The following is a 22,904-nucleotide window of genomic DNA, read 5'->3' as shown; positions in this document are numbered from 1 at the left end:
GCATAAATGGCAGCCTCCTTTTTAAACACCCCTGCACATTACTTTTATTACTTCACCATATATCATGAAGGTCATTCCCTGCTGGTAGATACAGTGTCTACTCATTCTTTTTACAATGATGTAGTATTCTGTGGTTTGAATGTACTTTAATTTATTTAGCCGGTTCCCTATGGATGGACTTTTGGATTTCTGTTCTTTTGTTACAACGAATAGTCATAAACATTTTTTATTTCTTTCACATGTAAGTAGATATGTACGGTAAATTCCAAGAACTGGAATCTCTCACTAGAGGGTATGTGCGTTTTCATGATGGATATTGCCAAACTGGTCTTCAGAGAGAGGTTGGGCCAAATTATTTTCCTACCAGCAAGATGGAGAACTGTGGGAGCCACCTGCTGCTGAAGCATGTCCTGGAACAACTGCCGTGTCAATCATCAAAGGAGTATCGGTTTGTCTCGGTAACTTAGCATAGAAGGACAGCTGAGCTGCAGCCCCAGGAAGAGTGGTGCTTGCCATTCTTGGAGCCAGAGAGGAATCTGCCTCTTCCTGGACAGGAGCCGAGCCTACCAAAGTCTCAGCTGGAGAAGGAGAAGCCCTTTCTCCACCAGCTGCTCCAGTCTCTGATTTCTGAGGCTAGGGCTGCCTGATCAGGGAGAGTCCCTTTAAGGAGACCAATACACTTGTCTTAGCAAGTGAAATTTTGGCGGCTGCCCCTCGGATGGAATGGAGGAACACTGACAGTTGAGTCAGGGTACTCAGGATGGCAGGGTGTACCATGGATGACCAACCACACAGCCTTTTACAGGATGGTTATGTTAGCAAGTTACAAGTAACACATGGAGGAAGACAGAAAGGAGGTAGGGTGTGACTTTCTATTGAGCATTAATTAATGATTGAGAGCATTAATTAACACTGCTAATGTGAAAGCTGAGCACCAAGACTAGGACCACATGCTTTTGTACATATTCATTTTTCAATCTGGTAAACGTTTATTAAAGTTTTAGTGATTCTGTGAAATGGTAATGGATTTCCCCGATCCCCATCTCACAGCCGCTACTCCAGTTACAAATCAAAGCCTGGCACTGAGAGCCTCCATTGTATCTAGTGCTACTTTATAATTCCATCTCCCATTTTCCTCCTTCCCATATGCGCTCTGACTACACTCAGTAGATTAGTTGAGACTCTTTGGTCAGATAATACTAATCATTTGGGGGCTATTTAAGTCTCAAAGTGGGGGTATTGTTAGAGGCATATTGGGGTATCCTATAATTCATGGGCTGCAACACATTCTAACAGCAGACTGGAGCTAGGACCTGAAGCATTTGAGGAAGTCCAGGCAGCTTTCTCTCCATCTCTCACCTTGGCTTTTTGTGGTGTTGTTTTTTTTTTAACACCTGTAGTAAATCACAGTTGCCATCAGCTCCAGATTTTACATACATTGTTTCCATCACCCAGAAAAAAAGATACTGCCTTTTCTTTCTTATTTCCAATCTTAAAATCCTAGGGAAGATCTCTTATTGGCTCAGCCAGGTCAGGTGCCCCCCTGTAGGTAGGCAGAGGACTTCTGTGGAACCATGTAGATGGTGTGAATGGGATGTCTGGAGGGGCAAGAGAGCAGAAAGGGTTACTGTTGATAGATGAATTCTGGATCCTAACTCACTCTGACACCCGCTCATAGGATCAGAATTTTAGAACTGGAAAGGGTCTAGGAATTCACTTAATTAGAACTCCTCAATTTAGGGGTGCCTGGGTGGCTCAGTCAGGTAAGCTTCTGCCTTCGGCTCAGGTCATGGTCCCAGGGTCCTGGGATCAGGTGCCTCATCGGGCTCCTTGCTCAGCTGGGAGTCTGCTCCTCCCTCTGCCTGCCGCTCCCCCTGCTTATGCCCTCTCTCTTTCTGACAAATAAAATAAAACAACAACAACAACAACACCCAAAAAACAAAACAAACAACTCCTCACTTTATAGACAAATGGAGAGTCTCCTTTAATTATTCATGTCCTTTACTTGAGTTGTGTTTTTAAACATTTTTTCTCCAGGTTTAGTCTAGCTTTCCAAACACCTGCCCTAAATGGCTACTCAAAGCTGTTGTTTGCCATTCTAAGTTTTATTTCTTAGATCTGCTACTGCTTCAGGAGGTCTTAATAACTTTAGAGCCTATCCATTGGTTTAGCCTATTATTGCCTGTTTCTTCATTCTGGTTATCTTACAGGCACTTCTCCCTCTGCTGGTCACGTAAATGCTCTTCCGTGGGGCTGTGTCCTTAGGCATGTTCTTTTCTCAAGCTACACATTTTGTCTAACTCTTTTTATTTTTTTATTTTTTAAGATTTTATTCATTTATTTGACAGAGAAACAGGCAGCGAGAGGGGGAACACAAGCAGGGGGAGTGGGAGAGGAAGAAGCAGGCTCCCAGCGGAGGAGCCTGATGTGGGGCTCGATCCCACAACGCCGGGATCAGGCCCTGAGCCGAAGGCAGACGCTTAACCGCTGTGCCACCCAGGCGCCCCATGTCTAACTCTTTTTAAACCTATATCTATATCTTAGGAATCTCTCCTGAACTCCAAAACATTCTATTCAATGTCCTACTGAATATCCCCATTTGGGTATCCCATAGTCACCTCAAAGTATCCAAAACTCAACTCATAATCTTTTCAATAAACTCTGTACCCTCAATCCAGTGAGTGGTACCGCCCTCCATGCAATTCTCCAGTTTACACTTCCTCCTCATCCATCGCCTCCCTCAGCCACTAAGTCCTGTATATTCTACTTGGGATCTCTTTACTACCTTCCTCTCCATTCCCATTGTCAGTTCTTTAATTAGGCTGTTAGCACATCCTAACTGCTTAATTAGGGTTCCGACTGGCTGTGCTATATCTGGACTCATCTCTTTTTTTCAAGTTTGGTATTAATTTGATTCTATTTTCTGCATAATTTTAGGTACATAAAGGTTTATTTCTACAGGCCTCAGGAAATAGGTAGAAGTCACAAGACAGTCTCTCTTCCCCCTAAAAACGTTGCATATTTTGGTAAGTGTCCTAGAGAGAAAAACTGTCATTTACATTAGCAGTGCTGTGCGAGATTCTTAATAAGACCCAAAACCAGGCTGCAGTGGAGATTTTAGTCCTTTGTTCAGGTGCCCGGACAGAAACCAAAGCAGTTGAGCACGACAGGGCAAAGGAGGCAGTGAAGGTGGAGGGCAGGCACCTAGCACGGAAGGAGGAAGGAATTCCAGATTCCTTGGAATGGTGTGTTTTCTTTTTTTTTTTTTTTTTCTTGTTTAAGTTGTCTCTGTAGGAAGGTGCTGGGCAGGGATCCCAGTGAAAGGAAGGGGCCAAGACTCCTCTAACTGGCCTGGGTGCAGGGCGCTGCCACAGCGGCTGACGCAGGAGAACTTACTCTCAGGCTCAGGCCGACCCAGGACGGGATGCAGAATAAAAGGAATGCTTAGAGGAAACCATTTTGCTTGGAATGCTAGCTGGCCAAGCTTCAGCCTTTGGTCGGGTGCAACCCCTGCCTCACTTGTCCACAGAGAAAAATTAGTTTGGTTAGAAGAACCAGCTAGAATCACACCAGCCTCTGCTACCTTCATGCTCATTGTTAGAAAAAGACGAACTTGTGGGAACATTCTGATCTGTTAATCCCTGGGGACTGCTTTATTCCTCCCAAAAGACTGTTGGTCCCATGGCCCCCAAAGGCTGAAAGCTAGAACACGCCAGTCCTGGTGGGCGGCTCCCTAAGGACGGACTGGCGGTGTGGTGTAGCCGGGAGGGAAAAGCCGCACCTTCCCGCAGAAGATCAACTGACCTGCGCTCCCGCCCCAAATCTCAGCCTGAGGTGTATTTCAGTGAAGGCAGGTAGCTGTGCTTCTCAAAGCAGAGAAGCAGTTTAAGAGCAGAAAGGTAGAGGAAATCTAGCAAAGAACCGTCTTGATACAGATTTATCCCATGGTGTGAGGGAGAGGGCAAAGAAGCCAGTGGCACTTCGCTTATCCAGCAATTTCTGTCACTGTGGTGACCAACTTCTGCCCATTCCATAGGGTCTTGAACTGCTCAGGGACTGGGAATTTATTAAAGTCACCGCCTTCTGTAGGAATGACGACATTCATCTCAGAAGATTTGGCACTGGGGCGCCTGGGTGGCTCAGTTAAGCATTTGCCTTGGGCTCAGGTCATGATCCCAGGGTCCTGAGATCAAGCCCGGCATCAGGCTCCCTGCTCAGCGGGGAGTTTGCTTTTCCCTCTCCCTCTGCCCCAATCCCCTGCTCTCTCACTCTCTCTCTTTCTGTCTCTCCCCCCCCCCCATTCTCTCCTCTTCTCTTTCTAGAATAAATAAATCTTTTTAAAAAGAAGAAGGTTTGGCAGCAACTATCTTGCAATCCAGGGAATTCTTGCTCAGGTAAACGTGGCAGCCATCTGTTTTGTTGATGAAAATGGTTGGCACTTTACCAATTACCCAAACCTTGACATCCCTACGATTGATTATCTCCACAATGCCCACCATGTCATCAAACACCAGACCGAGTTTCTCACAGTTATGTACTCTAATGGACTTAATTTTACCCTTGATTTGCAATGTCGTGTTGACACACTTGTATATGTAAGCCACCTGTTTCAGCTCCAAGTCATCAGTCATCAGGTGGGAACATTCTCCTGACTTTCCACTCACCACTTCTTGCCCTCCAGTTCAAGCACAGCTGGCTCCCTCTTCATGGTTGGTTTGGGGGATGGGCTGACTCCTGGTTTAGGAGCAGGGAACGGTTTGGGGCCACTTCGTACTGGACCACTCTGCGCCTTCAGAGTGGGGTTCTTGTGAGTCTTCACGTCATCAGATACATGTTCAGATGCTCTCCCCCAGATTAATCTGTGCGAATAGTGCTGAGTGGGGAGTAGACTCATCTGAGCCTGAATGGTGGGGACTTGGTGAGTAGGGTCAGTCTGGTGGGGGAGGTGGGGAACCTGATCCAGCAGAGGGGCCAGATGGCAATCCACTCTGTTCTGCCACAGGCTCTCTTTTGGTTCAGGCCAGTCCGGTGGGACAGAAGTCCTTAATGTAAGCCTGTAGCTCTGTCCATACACTCAAGTAAGCTTTGACCCAGTCCACATGCTTCTCATCAACATCTCTGTACTCCTTGAGGACTAAGTTTGTATAAAACATGGCAGCATCATTCATTTCTTTCACATAGGGACCAGGCTTGGGAGCCACAGCCACCCAACCCAGGGCCTGGATACTTTCACTGACAGCTGACACGTGATGGAACAACTTGCTGCCTCGGTTTGCCCGGAAGGTTACCACTTCTTGGGTCTGCTCTGAGATGGGTGCCAACAAATCGGAAAGCTTATAAAGCCTACTGCCTGCTGGCACTGAGGGGCTGTAACCAAGAGAGCTTGCTCCAACTTCAGACCCGTGTGGACCATCTGGCGTGTTTCCACACATCTCCCCCAATGTCTTTACTGATCTGCAGGTGCTCTGTCATAAGACCAGCAAGTAGTGAGTCAAATGCTTGCACATGTGGTGTGGCTCTTGCTCTCGGAGCACTGTCTCCATACCCACAGTGCATGTCAGAGGCATGGGATGCTGCCTCCAGGCGGCCCTCTGCCCTGTCCCGTCTTTCTACCAGATTTTGCATGTCAGCCATAATATACCACCTGCTCAGACTTCTGCCTCACCTCCGGACTTGGACTGATCTTTCCATCCCCCCCACTGCTGCTAAAGTGATCATTCCAAAACACACATTTCATCAAACTTAATCTAATTAATTGAATCACATTGCTTAAAACCCCCCAGTGGGTTCTCATAACTTGAAGGTAAACGTCATCTTCTGTATTCTTAAGACAGAACATACTTGGCATAGAGTATTACCTATTTTTCTGGTAATGGCTCCCAAATTTCCCCTCAAGCATACTTTGCTCCAGTCATAAAGATCTTATAGTCTGTAAATATTCCATACAATATATTTCATGGTTTCTGGTCCTCAACAGCGCTATTTTTCTTCCTTCTGCCTAATTTCTTTGTTCAGTTAGCTCCTACCTACCCTCCCAGATTAAATTTGTGTCACATCATCAGGAAATACTACACACAATTTATGCCTTCTTGGAATGAACACCTGAATTTTTGGCTGAATTTACTAAATAAAGAGATAGACCTTATCTTATAGTATTTTTAAAATCAAAGACTGACAACATGAGGTTTTGATTTTATAATATTACTCTGGAATCAGGGTGTGAGACCATGGGGTCAACATGAAGCCATAGCCACACAATAGCACACCACTTCAATTTGCTTCAAGTTGTTTCTTGCTTTACTTCCTTTTCTTATCCTTGCTACTATATGGGTTTGCACTTGCAAAAAGAAAAAGGAAAAAAATCTAGTCTTTGCTCGAGGCCATGTTTTCTGGAAGACTCTGGCTAAGGCAAGCTTATAACCCCAGTTTGATTAGTCAGGGTCAAGGGGACAATTTTTGGATTTATCTTTGAGGTATTAGGGAAATAGACTTCCTTTTTTTGCCATTAGACACAAATCTGGAAGGCTATATTCCTGGAAGTTACTGGCAGTGGAAAAGGAAGGAGGCTGCTTAGAAATGGAGCAAACACAGAAGATCCAAGTAATAGAGACAGAAAACTCAATTCTGGTCACACTACTTGATCCCTTGATCAAGCCTCACCTGAAGGTTGAACCCTGGGTTTTCAATCTCTTATAAATGAATAAGCCCTAATTGATTCAAGGCTTCAAATGTCCTACATCTGAAGCTGCCTGTTTTTAGAATAAGCATCCCTCAGTCTTACATCCTTAGCACAGTCTGACATCCTTAGCTCTTACCACCTCCCTCAACCTCTTCCATCTCCTTTGGCTCTCCCTAAGCAAGCAATGCCTTTTTCAATTACCAGAAATAGGTGATTGGCTAAAGAGAGGCTGATCTTAATATGTGGAAGAAAAGATTTTCAAATGCAGAATACTGTCAATGGGCTTCTCTTGAGCATGTAAAAATTATGTTAATAATTGTTCTAGCACCTGTGAGGAACACAAATGAGCAAAATAAATTCCCTGCCCTTAGGCTCTGATGCCCTAGAACAGCACTGTCCAAGAGAAATATAATGTGAGCCACAATACAAATGTGAACCATAGGTAATTAAAATTTTCTGGAAGCTACATTAATACAACAAAAATAAGTAAAATTAATTTTAAAATATATTCATTTGACCCAGTATACCCAAAATATTATAATTCCAACATGTAATCAATATAAAAAATTATGTGTTATTTTCATTCCTTTTTTTTCTTTTGGTACTAAGTCTTCAAAATCTAGTATTTTGTAGTTAGAGTAGATCTTTTTGGGCTAGCCACATTTCCAGTGTTCAAGAGCGCCACATGTGGCTAGGGTTACTTCATTGGATGGTGTAGCTCTAGAGAGTAATAATACAGAGAAACACTTTTATCATACAGGCTCTTATATGGTAGACTGTAATCGGTGCCATGTTAGAGGGACAAACCCCATGTTCTGAAAGAGGAAGGAGGAAAAGATGGAAAGCGAGGCAAACAGATCATTTGTGCCTAACAGCATTTCCACGGATACAGATATCCCTGGAGAAGGATGAACGGTATCAATGAGTTTTGTATATGAATGGGCCTCAAATGCCTACACCTCTTGGGATAGCTTTTTGGGGAAAGGGCGTCACTTTCTAAAATTCGAGTCCCACGGTGTTGAGAATGAAAGGTTTGGGGAACATGGTCCTACTGTCTTGGGAATCTCTTCTGCTTCACTCCCCCCAGCAGCATACCTTGCACTGACAACTTCATTTGAAGTTAGGTCCATGTGTGAAAGGGTTGAGGAGAGGCTTTCCTGACTTTGGAAGTTACATTTTGGCTACAGAAGATTATACTGGGGAGGAGGCAGAAACTGTCGCCAGTTTCAACCCAGCAATGCCTACTCGTTTCACTTGATTAAAAAGATTGTCCTCAACTTTCCTATTTCTAAGATCAAGAACGTTTTCCTACACAACCACAAAATCATTATCACACCCAGGGCCCTTAAAATTGTTAGATACTATTATCTAATATACAAGTCCCATTTAATTTCCCCAACTGTCCGGACTTTCTAGTATTCTCTGTTTTAAGAAATCTTTGCCTATTTTGAAGTCCAAACAATATTATATTGTAAAAGCTTTCTAGTTTATCTTTTCACGTTGAGGACTTTAATACTTCTGGAATTGATTTTTGTGAGGAAGGTAAGCGGTCTCATTTCATATATTTTTTTCATAAGGATACCCTATCGTCACAGAACCTTCATTGAAAAGACCATCTTTTCTCCGTTGCTATGTGATGCCACCTTTATTGTAAATGAAGTTTCCCATATGTGATAAAACTGCAAAGAAAAGCAAGGAAATGACTGTCCTGAAAGTCAGGCTAGCGTGTTTCCTCAGGAAGGGGGCATGGGAGTGTATTTGGAAAGGACCTGTCACTTTTCTATTTTTGATCTAACGATGACGTATCTTTTCAACACTTAATATTTACTTTTATTTTCTATTTCAGAATATAGCTGTGTTATAAAGGTTACAAAGGTTAAAGGCCAGGCACCGGCATCTTTGCAAAGGGAGCTCGTGGTTGTTCTCCGCTGGGAAGGCTGGCGCGAGGAGCAGAGGTGGCGCGGAAACCAGGAGAGACAAAGCCAAGACCGCCGCACGAACGGACAGAGGCCGGTGCACGGGGGGAGGGACGCGCCCACACCTCTCCCGGCCCCTGGCTTGGAGGTAGCCGCCAGCCCCGCTGCAGTGAGAGCTTCCGGGTGAGCGACAGCGCAGTTCCGTCCCGAATTAGGCCACACGGACAACCAGCGGCGCGCAGGGACTGCCTGCCCCCAGGTGGCCCCTCACCTTAGCAGCCTGCTCGCCCCGCCGCGAGAGGGCGGCCGATCCAGCCGGGGCCTCGCGAGGACCAGGAGACGCCGCGGAGGCCTCTGGGAGGGGGCGGATCTCGGGCGGCCGCTGAGCATTCTGGGTGTGCGTTCCACCCGGGGCCGGGGCAGCCCCGCCGTGCTGGTCCGGGGCAGAGTCCGGGAGCGGCTCCGAGGCCTCGGTGGAACCGGGAAGAGGAGTTCGGAGCCCCCGAGCCGGGGTTCGGAGGAGTAGCTAAGGTGAGGGCAAGGCCGGCGGATCGGGGTGGGGAGTTGAGGGGCTGCGGTGTGGAGCGCAGGGGTCTGTCCCCGCTGTCGCCGCGGTCCCTGGCTGGGAGCAGCAGGGGCAGCGGCTTGTCGTGGCTGCCTTCGCAGGACAGGCTCCTGTGGTTTCTGGGCCTTTCGTGGAGGTCCACTGGGACCCCTTCCCGAGGCCGACCCCTTGCTGTCATTTCCGATTCCTCCAAGACGTTATAGGGAGTGCTCAGTAAACTTGAGGGCAGACGTGGAATTCCTGGGCCGTCGGCAGTGGTTTGGGTCTCTTGGAACGGTCCCAGCTGAGGGCAAGTGCCCTCGGAGCCCACAAGTCCGGGCTGCACCATACAAGTCAGGATGTTGAGGGTGAAGGTCGTGGCAGTCCCACAGGCAGCAGGAACCCATCCGAGAAGAAAAGCCTCTCACCTGAGGTCCCTGCTGAGCACCTGGGCTGAGGTTTGGGGCTGGGAAAGGGAACCGATCTTGGAGCTCCTGGGAGACTTTGGTTATTTTTGACTCTTTTGCTTGCAGGGAGCAAAGATTGGATTAAGTAACTACATCCGGATTGTGGGGGAAACGAAGTCATGGAGAATTTGATCCAGGAGAGAGGCAAGCATTACCTAGCATCAGGGATGGGCAACAGCTTGTGCCGAGTGGATCAGAGAGGAGGAAATGCCGCAATGTGAGAGACTGGGCAGGTGAGAAAGGACCAACAGGCCCCGTGCTACCACAGCACAGCGCAGAGTTGCTAATCTGGATTCTTAAGTGGAGACCTGGTTTTTCAGGGCTCCTTTCTTCTCCCCTAGCCGTGTCATTTTAGCATTCTGCTCTTCCTGGTGAGGAGAAAGATCAGCCAAGTCCCAGGGGAGTAAAAGTTTCCTTTCTCCTAAAGGTTAATCTCATTTGTCAGAGGGAATCTGACTCTTCCGTGGGAAGGGGAAGGAGATCCACATTTGTTGAATGTTAGTATGTATATAATGTTTTATCATTATTTTGAGTAGCTGAGTAGGGTTGGAAGGGGCACTCTAAGTCAGTAACTTCAGGAAAAGGAAACACTTGCCCAGGAGTACTCATAATGCAAGTAGCATCTTACTAAATACTACTGACCTAGGTACGATAAGGTTTGGAATCTAGATCTATAGGACCCTAGACTCTTGATACTGGTATTGCTGATATTTCCTGAACATTTCATTTCCTTCGCTTACCACCTAATAATTGTTGTCATTCCTATGTACTACCTGTGTTGTTATTTTCATAGTTTAAATTTTTAACTTTCATTTATTTAAATTACATATTTGTCCTAAGAAACACTCTCTATGAAATTGTACATTTGTTGGAAACTCTAATAGTTTTATATTGAGCTATGTCTAAAAATGTTGACCTTTGTGCCATGTAAAATCATCTCGTGTCAGAAAGATACAAACTTGCATTAAGGACACAGTGCATGCACTGCATCGTGCTCTTGCCTGGCTTTTTTCTGCATAGGAAAGTCCAGGCAACACATCTGAATCTAAATTGTCCATCACCAGTGTATTGTTTTCTTCTTTTAGATGAATAATTCTATAGAGAATGCCCCCTTTTTGTGTCTTCTCTACAAAACATTTCACTTAACCTGTTCAAGTTTACCCTGTTCTCAGTATGTAAAACAAGTGCAAAGTCCTTACCTTTCAGGAGCTTACTCTTTTTGGGAGTTAATACACATGCATTAATCTAAAACAGTACTGTCCAATAGAACTTTCTGTGGTCAGGGAAATGTTCTGTATCTCTGCCTTATGATGTAGTACCCACTAGCCACATGTAAGCTAGTGAGCCCTTGAAATGTGCCTCATGCAACAGAGAAATTGAGTTTAAAAATTATTTTTAATTTTAGTTTATTTAAATAGCCACATGTGGCTGATGGCTACATATTGGACAGCGCAGGTCTAAATATTTGAAAAAAAAATATTTTCAAGGCAGTTGATTTGGATTTAGTGCCCTCCCACTGGGGGGGGGGTGTTCGGAAACACCCCAAATGTACATGTTAATTGCCATTTAACTTCAGTTTCTTGACAGAGGGTAAAGATCTCTCCAGCTCTCAGGGACTTCATAGTCTAACTAACATTACTCATTTTGAAACTGTCATCATCTAAGGCACATTTATAATTTAAGACACTTGTACAAATGTGTAGCTTCTGTGTTTTATTACTATTAAAGTATCCTATAAAGCAATAACTTTATGGGTTATAAGCAGAAGTCTCCACATTGGATTACTTTTGTTCATTGTAAATAACTTTCCTTCCAGCTATGTGTATGTTTTCTTTCATTAAGGACATTTAGACTATTTAAAAATGAGTTAAGTACAACCATAACTATATTAATACCGTTTTCAAGGTATCAATTCTTAAGCTTTTAATATGGGAGTTGGTGCATTCAATTTATTCATTGCTTATTAGGTTAGCAAAGAGAAAACTTGGCTCATTATTACCTCAATCAGTTTAAATTCTGTATCAGATTGTTTTCCTGGCACTCAAAGTCGAATACTGGTGGACTGGTCATACTTTCTTTTGTTTTGTCTTGTCTCTATGCTAGACTAGATATGTGAGGTTAGGAAGAAGGCTTAAAAAGAGTATCTTTACAAGATAATTTGCCTAGTTTCTCAGGATTAAAAATGTTTGAGAGACAAAGCAAATCAAACATAATGTGTGGTCTTTGTTTCCTGGTTTAAAGAAAAGCTATCCAAGACATTTTAGGGCAGTTGGGGAAATTTGAGTGTGGATGGTAGTATTAGGGAATTATTAATTTTGTTAGATGTGATAACAATATTGTAGTTAATGTAGGAGAATGTCCTTATCTAGAAATGTATGCTGAAGCATTTATACCTGAAATGTTATGATATCTATAATTTACTTTAAAATAGCCAAAATAAAATAGCCAAAAAAATGCGCACTTGAAAGATGCAAATACAGCAACATGTCAGCAGTTATTTATCTACATGGTATGTATATAAGTGTTCATTGTTCTATTTCTCTGTATATGTGAAATTTCTTGCAGTAAAAAATTTTAAAGAGAGTCCCTGTCCCGCAGTAGAGTAGTGAGGTATTGCATGTGAAGCACTTGGCTTGGTGTCTAGCACTCAATAACTGCACAATAAAATAGTCACTATTATAGCAAATACAGTGATATTTTATAGTGCTTAGTGACAGATATTTTCCATCATAAGCTAATTTCTTGTGGAAGGAAAAAATAAACTTAGTGGGGAACACCAATTTCTGTAATGTTCAGAGGGTAATTTATAAAGTCTGTAAGGGTAAAGTAGACCCCACCGGGAACTTTTCCTCCTTGCCATTTCCTTGATGTATCTCAAATATAAAAAGCAGCTGATTTCCACATGTTGCTGTGAACATCCTCTCTCATTACTTCATGCCATTAATTTGTGGGTGAGCAGATCTATTTGTATTTATCTATAGTTCGTCTTTGAATTTTGCTGTACTGTATTCCTGAGAGCTGCGTTTAAAAACAGTCATTATGATTACCCCCCTTTCTTTGGGGGAATGAAACATGAGAGACTATGGACTATGAGAAACAAACTGAGGGCCTCAGAGGGGAGGGGGTGGGGGAATGGGATAGACCGGTGATGGGTAGTAAGGAGGGCACGTATTGCATGGTGCACTGGGTGTTATACGCAACTAATGAATCATCGAACTTTACATCGGAAACCGGGGATGTACTGTATGGTGACTAACATAATATAATAAAAAATCATTAAAAAAACCCCAGTCATTATGGAGCTGATTTTTCTCAAGGAACAGTTTGTAATTGAGTTTTGTTTTCCTAGTTAAGGACTTTGTATTGAAGGAATCATAGAAGTGGACGTGGTTTTACCAGCATTGCTCCAACATTTACAAAGATCTATACTCACTTAAAATAATGAAATAATGTCCCCAGTCAGTAGAATTTTGAAACAGAAAAGGCAAACCTCAAATCTCCTTTTAAAGGAAGAAGTTGAGGCCAAGGCAACTCTGTTACATTACTAATTGGTCATAAATAGATAGGATTCTATTATTGAGCACTACATCTGAAACTAATGATGTACTATATGTTGGTTAATGGAATTTAAATTAAAAAAATAGATAGGCTTCTTTAAAGATTGTAAATAGTCATGATTCTTTTAACCTTATTAGAATTTGACAGTGCTTTGGAGAAATTTTTTATTTGGGTAACACATTTCTTTCACAGTATATGCAGGGCTTTGTACCATGGCAGAGACTGGGGAAGAGGTGTCAGCAGAAGAGGTGTCAGCAGAGGCCTCAGGGTTCTCAGACTTGAGTGACTCAGAGTTTCTAGAGTATCTGGACCTGGAAGATACTCAAGAGTCAAGTGCTTCACTTAGCAAGCCTGGCCCTTCTTCTGAACTCCCTGGGAAGGATGGCAAGCTCATAAACTTACCAAAGTGGAAAAGAAGATTGGATGTCTCACCACCTATGGAGCGATTCCATCTTAAATATTTGTATGTTACTGACCTGTCTGCTCAAGACTGGTGTGAACAGCACATGGTATATGAGAAGGAGCTTCCTGGTTTCTTGGCTCCTGAGAAGGCAAATGTTTTGGACACTGGTGCCAGCATCCACCTAGCTAGAGAACTAGAAGTTCATGATCTTGTGACTATCCCCATCACTACCAAAGAAGACGCTTGGGCAGTTAAGTTTCTGAATATATTATCAATGATTCCTGTCTTGCAGTCAGAAGGACGCACCAGAGAGTTTCCAGTGTTTGGAGAAGTGGAGGGTGTGCTGCTCGTTGGAGTAATTGATGAGCTGTGCTATACAGCCAAGGGGGAGCTGGAACTGGCTGAACTCAAGACACGCAGGCGCCCTATGCTCCCTCTGGAAGCCCAGAAAAAAAAAGACCGCTTTCAAGTCAGCCTATACAAATATATCTTTGATGCCATGGTTCAAGGAAAAGTGACCAGCGCTAGCCTAATCCACCACACAAAATTATGTCCAGACAAGCCACTGGGACCTTCAGTGCTGAGGCATGCCCGGCAGGGAGGCTTCTCTGTGAAGTCCTTGGGTGACCTCATGGAGCTAGTCTTCTTGTCTCTAACACTGTCTGACCTCCCAGTTATTGATATCCTGAGGATTGAATATATCCACCAAGAGACTGCCACTGTGCTGGGCACAGAGACTGTGGCCTTTGAAGAGAAGGAGGTGAAAGGCAAAGTGCAGCACTATATGGCCTACTGGATGGGCCACCGAGAGCCTCAAGGGGTTGATGTGGAGGAGGCTTGGAAGTGCCGGACATGTAACTATGCAGATATCTGTGAGTGGAGGAAGGGCGGTGGGATGCCCAGCTGCAGTCTAGAGCCGCAAACCAAAAAAGTGAAATGAGCAGAATGGGACACCTTCTTCAGGAACTTTGCTCCTTCCTGCTCCTAATGTCCTCAGCAGAATAAAAGAGGACCAGTCTTTGAGCTTGGCCTTCCTGGAGAGTGTTCTCATTTTAGTTCTTTTCGTATTTCCTCAAATTCTAACCACTCAAATCATGACCTAGGTTCAGGGGTGAGTGGGAGGAATCTGGAATTAGATGGTCTCTGGAACTTTGCTGTGAATTGCCAAGAAGACAGTTGCTCATCATGGCCGGAGCAAAAGGTGTCCTTCAGCAATCATTGCTTTCCTAAGAAGACTTTGAAGTTTCTCTTAAGTCTCTTCCCCATTTTTTCTTAGTCAAGGCTTTCTACGTTTCCTATAATAAAGTGAAGTGCTGTCCAGGTCAGTGGAACTGATGTTTTTTTTTCATAATCTCAATCCTTCAAAGATGACCACTAGAAATAGTTGTGTGTATATTATTCCAAGCCTTCAAGTACATAGCATAAACATATTTCTGAAGGAGAATTAGTGGAATGAGCACTCCAAGAATTTAAAATGATAAATATGCTCAAAGAAATAAGGGAAAATGAAGCCCGAGTAGGAGATCATAAGAAATGAAAACATTAGACATAAAAAATGTATGAAGTAACACGTAACATTCATACCTTACAATACCCCTCCTAGGGATAGGCCAAGAGAAGCTCTTACACATATGAACAGGAGTATACTTTGTAGTACTTTCACAATAGCAAAACCTAAACCTGGAAGGTATCCAGAAGACTGTGGATGATGTATGGCAGCCAAAAGAAATGAGCCACAATGACGTGCAACAACATGGGTGAATCTTAGCACAATATTAAGTGAAAAGATAAGTCCCCAAAGGTTACATACAGTATGGTGCCCTTTTTGTAAAGGGAGAACCAACAAAATTAAAAACATTTTAAGGAAAATGTGAAGATAGTGGAGAGGAATCTCATTTTAGAAGGCGAAGGAGCCCTTAACTCAAACATCACCCAAGGAGGCCAGAGGAAAGAACGAAACCGCTATCACCTGAAAGGAGAAGGCTTGTTTATGCAGACACTACTGGAGAATTTGCATAAGTAGATGGAGGGGGGAGAAGAGTTGGCAGGGGTGGGGGTTTCCATATGAACTAGAAGGTCAAGAACCAGCAGAACATGGTGAATATTGTTAATGTGACTCCATGTTCTACATGAACTGGTAAAACCTGGACACTTCTTATAGTAGATTACCTCTGGAGATGTTCTGAGCTACACATTTAACTTTTCTTATGGACAATAGGAATCTTATGATAACAACTCTTTCTCATTTACTGAATGAGTGATATGTGCCAGGCATCGTGCTAAGCACTTTTATGATTAAATCTATATATCCATTATTATTCCTGGTGAGGGAATTGAGGCTTAGAAGGCTTCTAAAACTTGCCCAAGATCCTACAGTTTGAAAGTGGGAGACTCCAGCCTAGATATATCTGACTGCAGTGCTTATGCTCTTAACCATTATTCTGTAAAGTATTTCTTGCTGTTGTTAAGCCTCCTACACTGTATGTTATTCAAGGCCCTAGGAAGTTTGGAATCAAACTGGGGACATAGTAAGTAAACTGGACTTTATAGGATAAACAGTATTAATGGTCTTCAAGAAAACAACTTGCTCAGAGTTCTGCTGGCATCATCTTTATTATACTAGAAACTTTAGAAAGAGGGAAAAGAAAAATCAGTTGGTTTCAGACAATGACCTTGTCAGGATTCAGTAGTTCTGTAGTTCAGTAATATCCTGTGCTCTCAAATCCTTATTTTAAGTTAACATCTCCTTGTCATCGCTTTATGGTTTCTCACAAGATAAGTTGAGACATTTGTAGGGATATCCCAGAATCATTGATGCTGTTCTCTACAGCAAATGCTTCCCTGGTTTGCAGCCTCCATATGGCTAATAATGTTATCTCTCCCTTGGAAATTCTGCCTAAAGGTATCTGTACTCCAAATTATGGACCTCTTGGATATTGGTTAAGTGAGTGGGTAAATGAAAAGAGACATCATAACAAAGCTGTTTCTTGATTTTTAAAAAATTCGCTTCCTGGGCCAGAGAATGGGTTGACTTTTTTTTTCTTTTAAAGATTTTATTTACTTATTTGACAGAGAGAGACAGCCAGCGAGAGAGGGAACACAAGCGGGGGGAATGGGAGAGGAAGAAGCAGGCTCCCAGCGGAGCAGGGAGCCTGATGCGGGGCTCAATCCCAGGACTCCGGGATCACGCCCTGAGCCGAAGGCAGATGCTTAACAACTGAGCCACCCAGGTGCCCCTGGGTTGACTATTTTAATTAGGACTAGATTCAACTGTTTATAGTAGAAATTGCCAAAACAATAGTGGTTAAACAAAATAGAAATTTATTTCGCTTATGACAGAGAACTCTAAATATAGTCTAGGTCTGATGTAGCACTCCATGGTGTCAGGAACCCAGATTCCTTCTCTCTTGTTTCTCTGACATCAACAGGTATCTTCCTACTTCATAGTCCAAAACAGCTGCCCAGGTTCCAGTCACCCATACATACTCAGCAGAAGGCTGAAAGAAAAGGGCATCATGTTGGAGACACTTTTGAAATTTGCACCACTGTTTCCAGATACATCCCACTGGCCAAAACTTGGCCACTTGGTCATAGCTAGCTGCAAGGGAGGGCAGAGAGTGTAAATTGTCCCTCAGTATCTGTTTGGAAATACTGTAGTGATATCAGTCCACCAGGTCGTATGGTTGTCAGCCCCTCAAATGTAGAAGCAGAAAACGCAGAGAGGTCCTGTTGACATGGGAAAAGAAGGAGGCTCCGAGCACTGACAATCTGGATGAAGTGAAAGATGAGCTTTATTGAATTCCAGTTCAGTATCCTAGAAATACTGATTAGACCCCTTAAGCAGAATCAGAGTGTGGGGCAAAAGTAAGCTAAGAATCATCATCTTAGCCTGTTTCTCCAATTCCACTGAGCTTCACTTCCACTCTCCTTCATTAAGGACTCTAATAACCACAATGTTCATTGGATATCTTTATTGAGAGTATCTTTTTCCAATCTGTGGCTTGTCTTTTTACTTTATTATGGTGTCTTTTGATGAACAAGATTTTAATGTTTCAATGCCCTATTAGTGCTTTTCGTGTCTTATTTAAGATATATTTTCTTACATCAAGACACCTTGCTTATCAATTTTTTTTGGAGTTGTTTCATGTTAGAATTTATAGTTTACCTCCTTTCTTTTAGCAGCTGCAAAGGGTTACGTTGTAAAGATACACCGTTGTTTAACCAGGCCTGTATGTATGTATGTATGTATATATACACACGCACACACACACACTCTTAGGTTACTTCCTATCTTCTCCTACTATAAACACTATAATAATATATAAAGTAGAAGGTAAAAGTTGCTCTCATATACACACCTAGTAATCAACCCCAAAATAACCATTGATAAGAAGTTGATAAGGTTCTTCTTGGGGCGCCTGGGTGGCACAGCGGTTGGGCGTCTGCCTTCGGCTCGGGCGTGATCCCGGTGTTACGGGATCGAGCCCCACATCAGGCTTCTCCGCTATGAGCCTGCTTCTTCCTCTCCCACTCCCCCTGCTTGTGTTCCCTCTCTCGCTGGCTGTCTCTATCTCTGTTGAATAAATAAATAAAATCTTTAAAAAAAAAAGTTGATAAGGTTCTTCAAGATGTTTTTATGGCTATATCAATATATATTTACATATAAAACAAATAGGTATGTAGTGGGGTGCATGTAATTAGACACAAAAAAATCCTCTGTGACATGCTTGTTCAAGTCAAGTTTTATCATGTGCATATTTTCATATTAGTATATCAGTAGCTGGATAATATAGTATTTCATCGTATGGGTATAATATTCATCACTTAACTGTCCCTTCTCAATAGGCATATACAACAATAGATACAGACACATAAATGTACACAGTCTATGTACATTGATACTGCAAATATTTTTCTGATTTTCTCCCTCTTTTTCTTAGGCCTAGACATTTTGGGATAGGAGATGTGCACATTTAAAATACACCTGGATCCAGATTGCCCTGCAGAAATATACCTTTAGACTCTAGGAACCCCAAAGCAAAGGTCTTCTATACTTATTGTTATTATCATCATAATAATTTGATTTAACTCAAATTATTTTCCAGAAAAGTACATAAACATGTATGTTCTTCCTAACACTCGTATTATAATTCTTTTTTTTAAAAAGATTTATTTTAGAGTGAGAGCGAGTTGGGGAGGGGCAGAGGGAGAGAAGCAGGCTCCCCACCGAGTAGGGAGCGAGACACAGGGATCGATCTCAGGACCCTGGGATCATGATCTGAGCCAAAGGCAGATGCTCAACTGAGCCACCCAGGCACCCCAATTTGGTATTGTTTTAAATTGCACTATTCAATAAGCTGGGAAGCTGAGTATCTGTTATTTATTGATAATTCGTATTTCCCCTAAAAATTGCTTATATTCACTGCCCATTTTTAATGAGGATTTTAATCCTTTAAAATGTTCTTAAAAGCCAGTTTATTGCATGTCTTTTAATTTCCTCTATGATAGATTTTCCCACCATATTAAATAATACATGCTCATTGTAAAATACATTAAAATATAAGAAAGAAAATACTTCGGTTAAAAATGTTTTCAACTATTTATTGCTTCTCTGGGTTATTGCTTCTCTGTTCTATTTTCTCTTTCTGGAAACTGTTGCATGTATTTCTATTATATATACTTCCTGTATCTCCTAATTTTTCTCATTATTTTATTCTCATCATTTTCTTTCAATACTGAGAAAATTTTTGTGCTTTTCTTCAACTGCTTCAACCCCATCCTTAGGTAACAGTCCAAAAGTCACTTCATTAATATAACAAAAGACACCATTATCACTTAGGAAATTTGAAGAGTTTTAGGAGCTCTGAGCTAGAAATGGGGATGAAGAGGAAATATATATTTCTTATTATAAGTTACAATATCACAAAACAAAAACCTGTGCTTTCATAGAATATATACAATGAGAGAAAGAAAGGAAAAGGAATAAGAGAAATCAAGGATGGCTCCTAAATTTTTGCTTGAGTAATGAGGTGGTGATGGTGTATTTATTGAACTAGAAGTGCTAGATTGGGGGATGGGAGTAGGCAGGAATTAATCAGTTTGGACATGTGAAGTTTGAGGTGACTTTTAGATATTTAAGGGGAGATTTCAGGTAGGTGTAAGGAATTAAGGGTCTGCTCTTCAGGGGAGAGGTGAAAGCTGGAGATAAAGATTTTTCAGTCATCATCAAGTAAATGGTATTTAAAGTCATGGGACCAAATGAGATCATTTAGAGGAAAATTTCAGAAAGAAAAGTCCCAAGGTCAAACCCTTGAGTATTCAGACATTTGGAGGTGGAACAGAGGAAGAGTTTTAGTAAAGGAAATACAGAAGTAGTCTTAGTGAAATGGGAGAAACTAGCTTTTTTGAGATGTTCTAGAAACCAAAATAAGAAAGTGTTTTAATTATGTTGAATGCTGTTGAGGTCAAATATAATGAGGACAGAACTGGAATTTTATTGGTAACTTTACAAGATCAGTTTCAAGAGAGCAGAGTCAAGAAGCCATTAGAGTGGACTGCAGAGAGAATTGGAGGTGAGAGAAAATATAGGCAGCAAGAAAAAACAACTCTTAAGAAAAATTTTTCTATGAAGGAAAGTTAGGAAATGGTGCAATTGCTCAAGTGGGGTACAGATCAAGAACGGTTTTTTTTTTTTTGTTTTTTTTTTTTTTTACGTAGACTCCATGCCCACCCAGTGTGGAGCCCAACACTGGGCTTGAACTCATGACCCTGAGATCAAGACCTGAGCTGAGATTAAGAGTCAGACACTTAACTGACTGAGCCACCCAGGCGCCCCAAAAGGATGTTTTTAAAAGATGAGATATAAAAATATGTTTTTATGACATTGAAAATGCCAGTAAAATCAATGGCTACTAATATCAAGTGGGCTCTTATTGCTACTGAGCAATAGTACTATATTTCCTTAATCCATTCACTCTCCCACATTCCTAAATAACTATCATTAGAATCTCAGATGCCATTGGCTAGAAAATACATAAATATTTCGCATACTCTAAAAAAGAAAAAAAATGCTGCCGGTTAAACTATGGCATGCCAACATTTGTAAGAAAGCAATTTCGCAGATGTTGAAATATGAAAAGTGTATTAGAATCAATGTAATACTGTATTTCCGTTCTCGCCTCAAACCTCCAATACCTTCTCCCTATTTTCATTTCCAGCTTCCTATTTCACTGAGAAAACGGAAGCACTCCGAAAAGGACATCCTGATTCTCCCGCCACCAAATCTGTATGCCTGTCTCTGTACCTATAAATTCTGGCTCCCTTTTTATTTCAATAGATTAATGGTCCATACACACAACTGATCCTTCCAATGTGTACTGGATTCCGTCCCTTTTCTCAAGAACTTTCTTCCTGCATCCCATGTCTCTCATATTGTCAATTTCCCCTTCTCCGGTATCATTTTAATTAGCATACATACTATAATTTCTTCTAGCTTTAAAAAAAATCTGGGCCCCAAATCCATATGCAATGACAACTTTCTTTTTCTACTCATCTTTAAAAAACCAAACTTCTTAAAAGTACTGTCTGTATTTGCTTTCTACACTTCCTCTCTTCCCATTCTTTCATCCCACTCTTATCAGATTCTTATCAGATTTAATCAAACTTCTACCACTACACCAAAACGGCATGTTTTAACAGCTTCCACAATGCTAAATCCAATGGTCAGTTCTTAGTTATTATCCACTAGCATTTAACACAGTGGATCACTCTCCACCTCTCAAAACATTTTCTTCCCTTGATGTCGCAGATCCAAACTCTTCTACTTTTAAGTCTGTCTCACACATTATCTCTTCGTCTTCTTTCTTGGGTCCTCTTCATCTCCTTTGTAGGGACTTAAGCTGGCGCATTGCTAGAAGAAACTGAACTAAGGGTAGATTATTATCTTACACCGCTGATTTAGATTTTCCAGTTCTTAAAAATTCTGATGTCTTTTATATTTTTTAACGAAAATGATATATACACCTTCCTTTTATAAACGAGCTCCGCTCTCAAGGAAGCCCCAGAGAAACCAACCCAGGAATCTCTCCGCAAAGAGGCGGAAGCTTCTGGCGCCTTCCGGAAACGAGGTCCAGAGGCCTTATGGGAAATGTAGTCCCCTATGAATACCCTGCACCGCGGAGGGACCTGGGAATCTGGGCGTCAGTTACTTCCGCACACGCGCAGTGGGGCGGTAGCCGGTATTCCGTAATCTCCCAACCTGCGTGGAAGGAGGTGAGAGCCGAGTCTCTAGGAGAGCTCTGTAACCTGATCTCTTAGAAGCAAATTTGGGAGCGTGTCGGGGAAAAGGCAGGTATGACTCTGCGGAGCCTGGGGACGTAAGGGACGGGCGGGGAGAAAGACAAGGACCAGTTTATTGGCTTACCCAACCGAAGATAAAACTTCACAACCCCTACGTGCGGTGATTCGGTGTTTGGGCGTATGAGTCCTGTCCAATTCTGGAGTAGTTCAGAGAGAGAGCAAGAGAAGGGTCTGACTACCACTCAGTGGGTTCCCAGATTCCGGGTGGGGCTGGGGCAGGCTCAGTTTGCATTCGTGCTCTTGTAGGTAGAGATGACTGTGTAGGAATATGTGCATCAAGCTGTACCTTTCCTGGTTACAAGAATATCATTGGCCCTACCAGAGCCTGCAAAAGGTAATATTAAAAGGGATCTAGGAAGAAAGCATTTCTAGAGAAACTGCTATGTTCTCTTCTTAGTGTATTTTCACAACAATAATCTGAAGTAAGTCTTCTCTCCATTTTGCATATGAATTAACTGAAGCTGAGAGAGAGGTTAAGTTATTTGCTTTAGACTGACAGCTTACTAAGTGGAAGAGCTGAGATTCAAACCCAGATGAGTTTTCACCAAATTTTCTTCCTTCTCTTTCTCCTCCTCCTCGTCCTCCTCTTCTTCTTTTGAGTATAGTTGACACACAATGTTACGTTAGTTTCAGATGGACAACTTAGTGATTTGACAAGTTTATACATTATGCTATGTTCACCACAAGTGTAGTTACCATCTGTACCCCTTATGTGCCTATTACAGTATCATCGACTGTATTCCTTATGCTGTGCTCCAAATTTTATTCTTTTTTTTGCAAGATAGCATCCTGTGAAAAAAACAGAGTTGGGTTTATTCTCCTTCTGAAATATTTGAGCAATGAATGCTAAGTAAATTTTGATTCGTAGTCTTCTTTTTAAGAAAGGGCCTCTGTTGAATCTTCAGATCTTCCAGTGAGGACTGTGTAGATAAAAGCTGTGAGTCCCTTTTGCATATTTTAGCCTTTCTAAAAGGCAAAG

At 42.2% G+C, this 22,904-nt stretch overlaps 2 protein-coding genes and 1 pseudogene across 6 annotated transcripts in view; 2 read left to right on the top strand and 1 right to left on the bottom strand.

Annotated features, from left to right (window-relative positions):
• Positions 1 to 3,248: 3,248 nt before the first annotated feature.
• Positions 3,249 to 5,634, bottom strand: LOC123776108 (adenylyl cyclase-associated protein 1-like; annotated as a pseudogene).
• A 4,068-nt stretch (positions 5,635 to 9,702) lies between these two features.
• Positions 9,703 to 22,904, top strand: part of ZNF684 (zinc finger protein 684) — a 28,630-nt gene continuing 15,428 nt past the window's right edge. For 2 of the 5 annotated variants that reach the window (XM_087858455.1, XM_045771906.2), the window contains exon 1: positions 9,703 to 9,839. In XM_087858455.1, the coding sequence (XP_087714581.1) occupies positions 9,814 to 9,839 (26 nt within the window). In that variant the 5' untranslated portion in view covers positions 9,703 to 9,813. Of the gene's footprint in view, positions 9,840 to 15,009; positions 21,918 to 22,904 lie in introns of those variants that run through there. The other 3 variants (XM_087858456.1, XM_045771908.2, XM_045771907.2) reach the window with 3 other exon arrangements.
• On the top strand, positions 9,705 to 14,887 carry EXO5 (exonuclease 5). Its single transcript, XM_045771909.2, has 2 exons — positions 9,705 to 9,839; positions 13,357 to 14,887. Exon 2 carries the CDS (start codon positions 13,377 to 13,379, stop codon positions 14,505 to 14,507), a length of 1,131 nt encoding a protein of 376 aa, XP_045627865.1. The 5' UTR covers positions 9,705 to 9,839; positions 13,357 to 13,376; the 3' UTR covers positions 14,508 to 14,887.

This window comes from Ursus americanus, chromosome 33 (assembly GCF_024610735.1).
Source record: "Ursus americanus isolate L20-20 chromosome 33, mUrsAme1.1.p, whole genome shotgun sequence".
Lineage (NCBI taxonomy): Eukaryota > Metazoa > Chordata > Mammalia > Carnivora > Ursidae > Ursus > Ursus americanus.
Note: the sequence above shows the minus strand (reverse complement) of the source record. Positions and strands in the feature narration are given on the sequence as shown.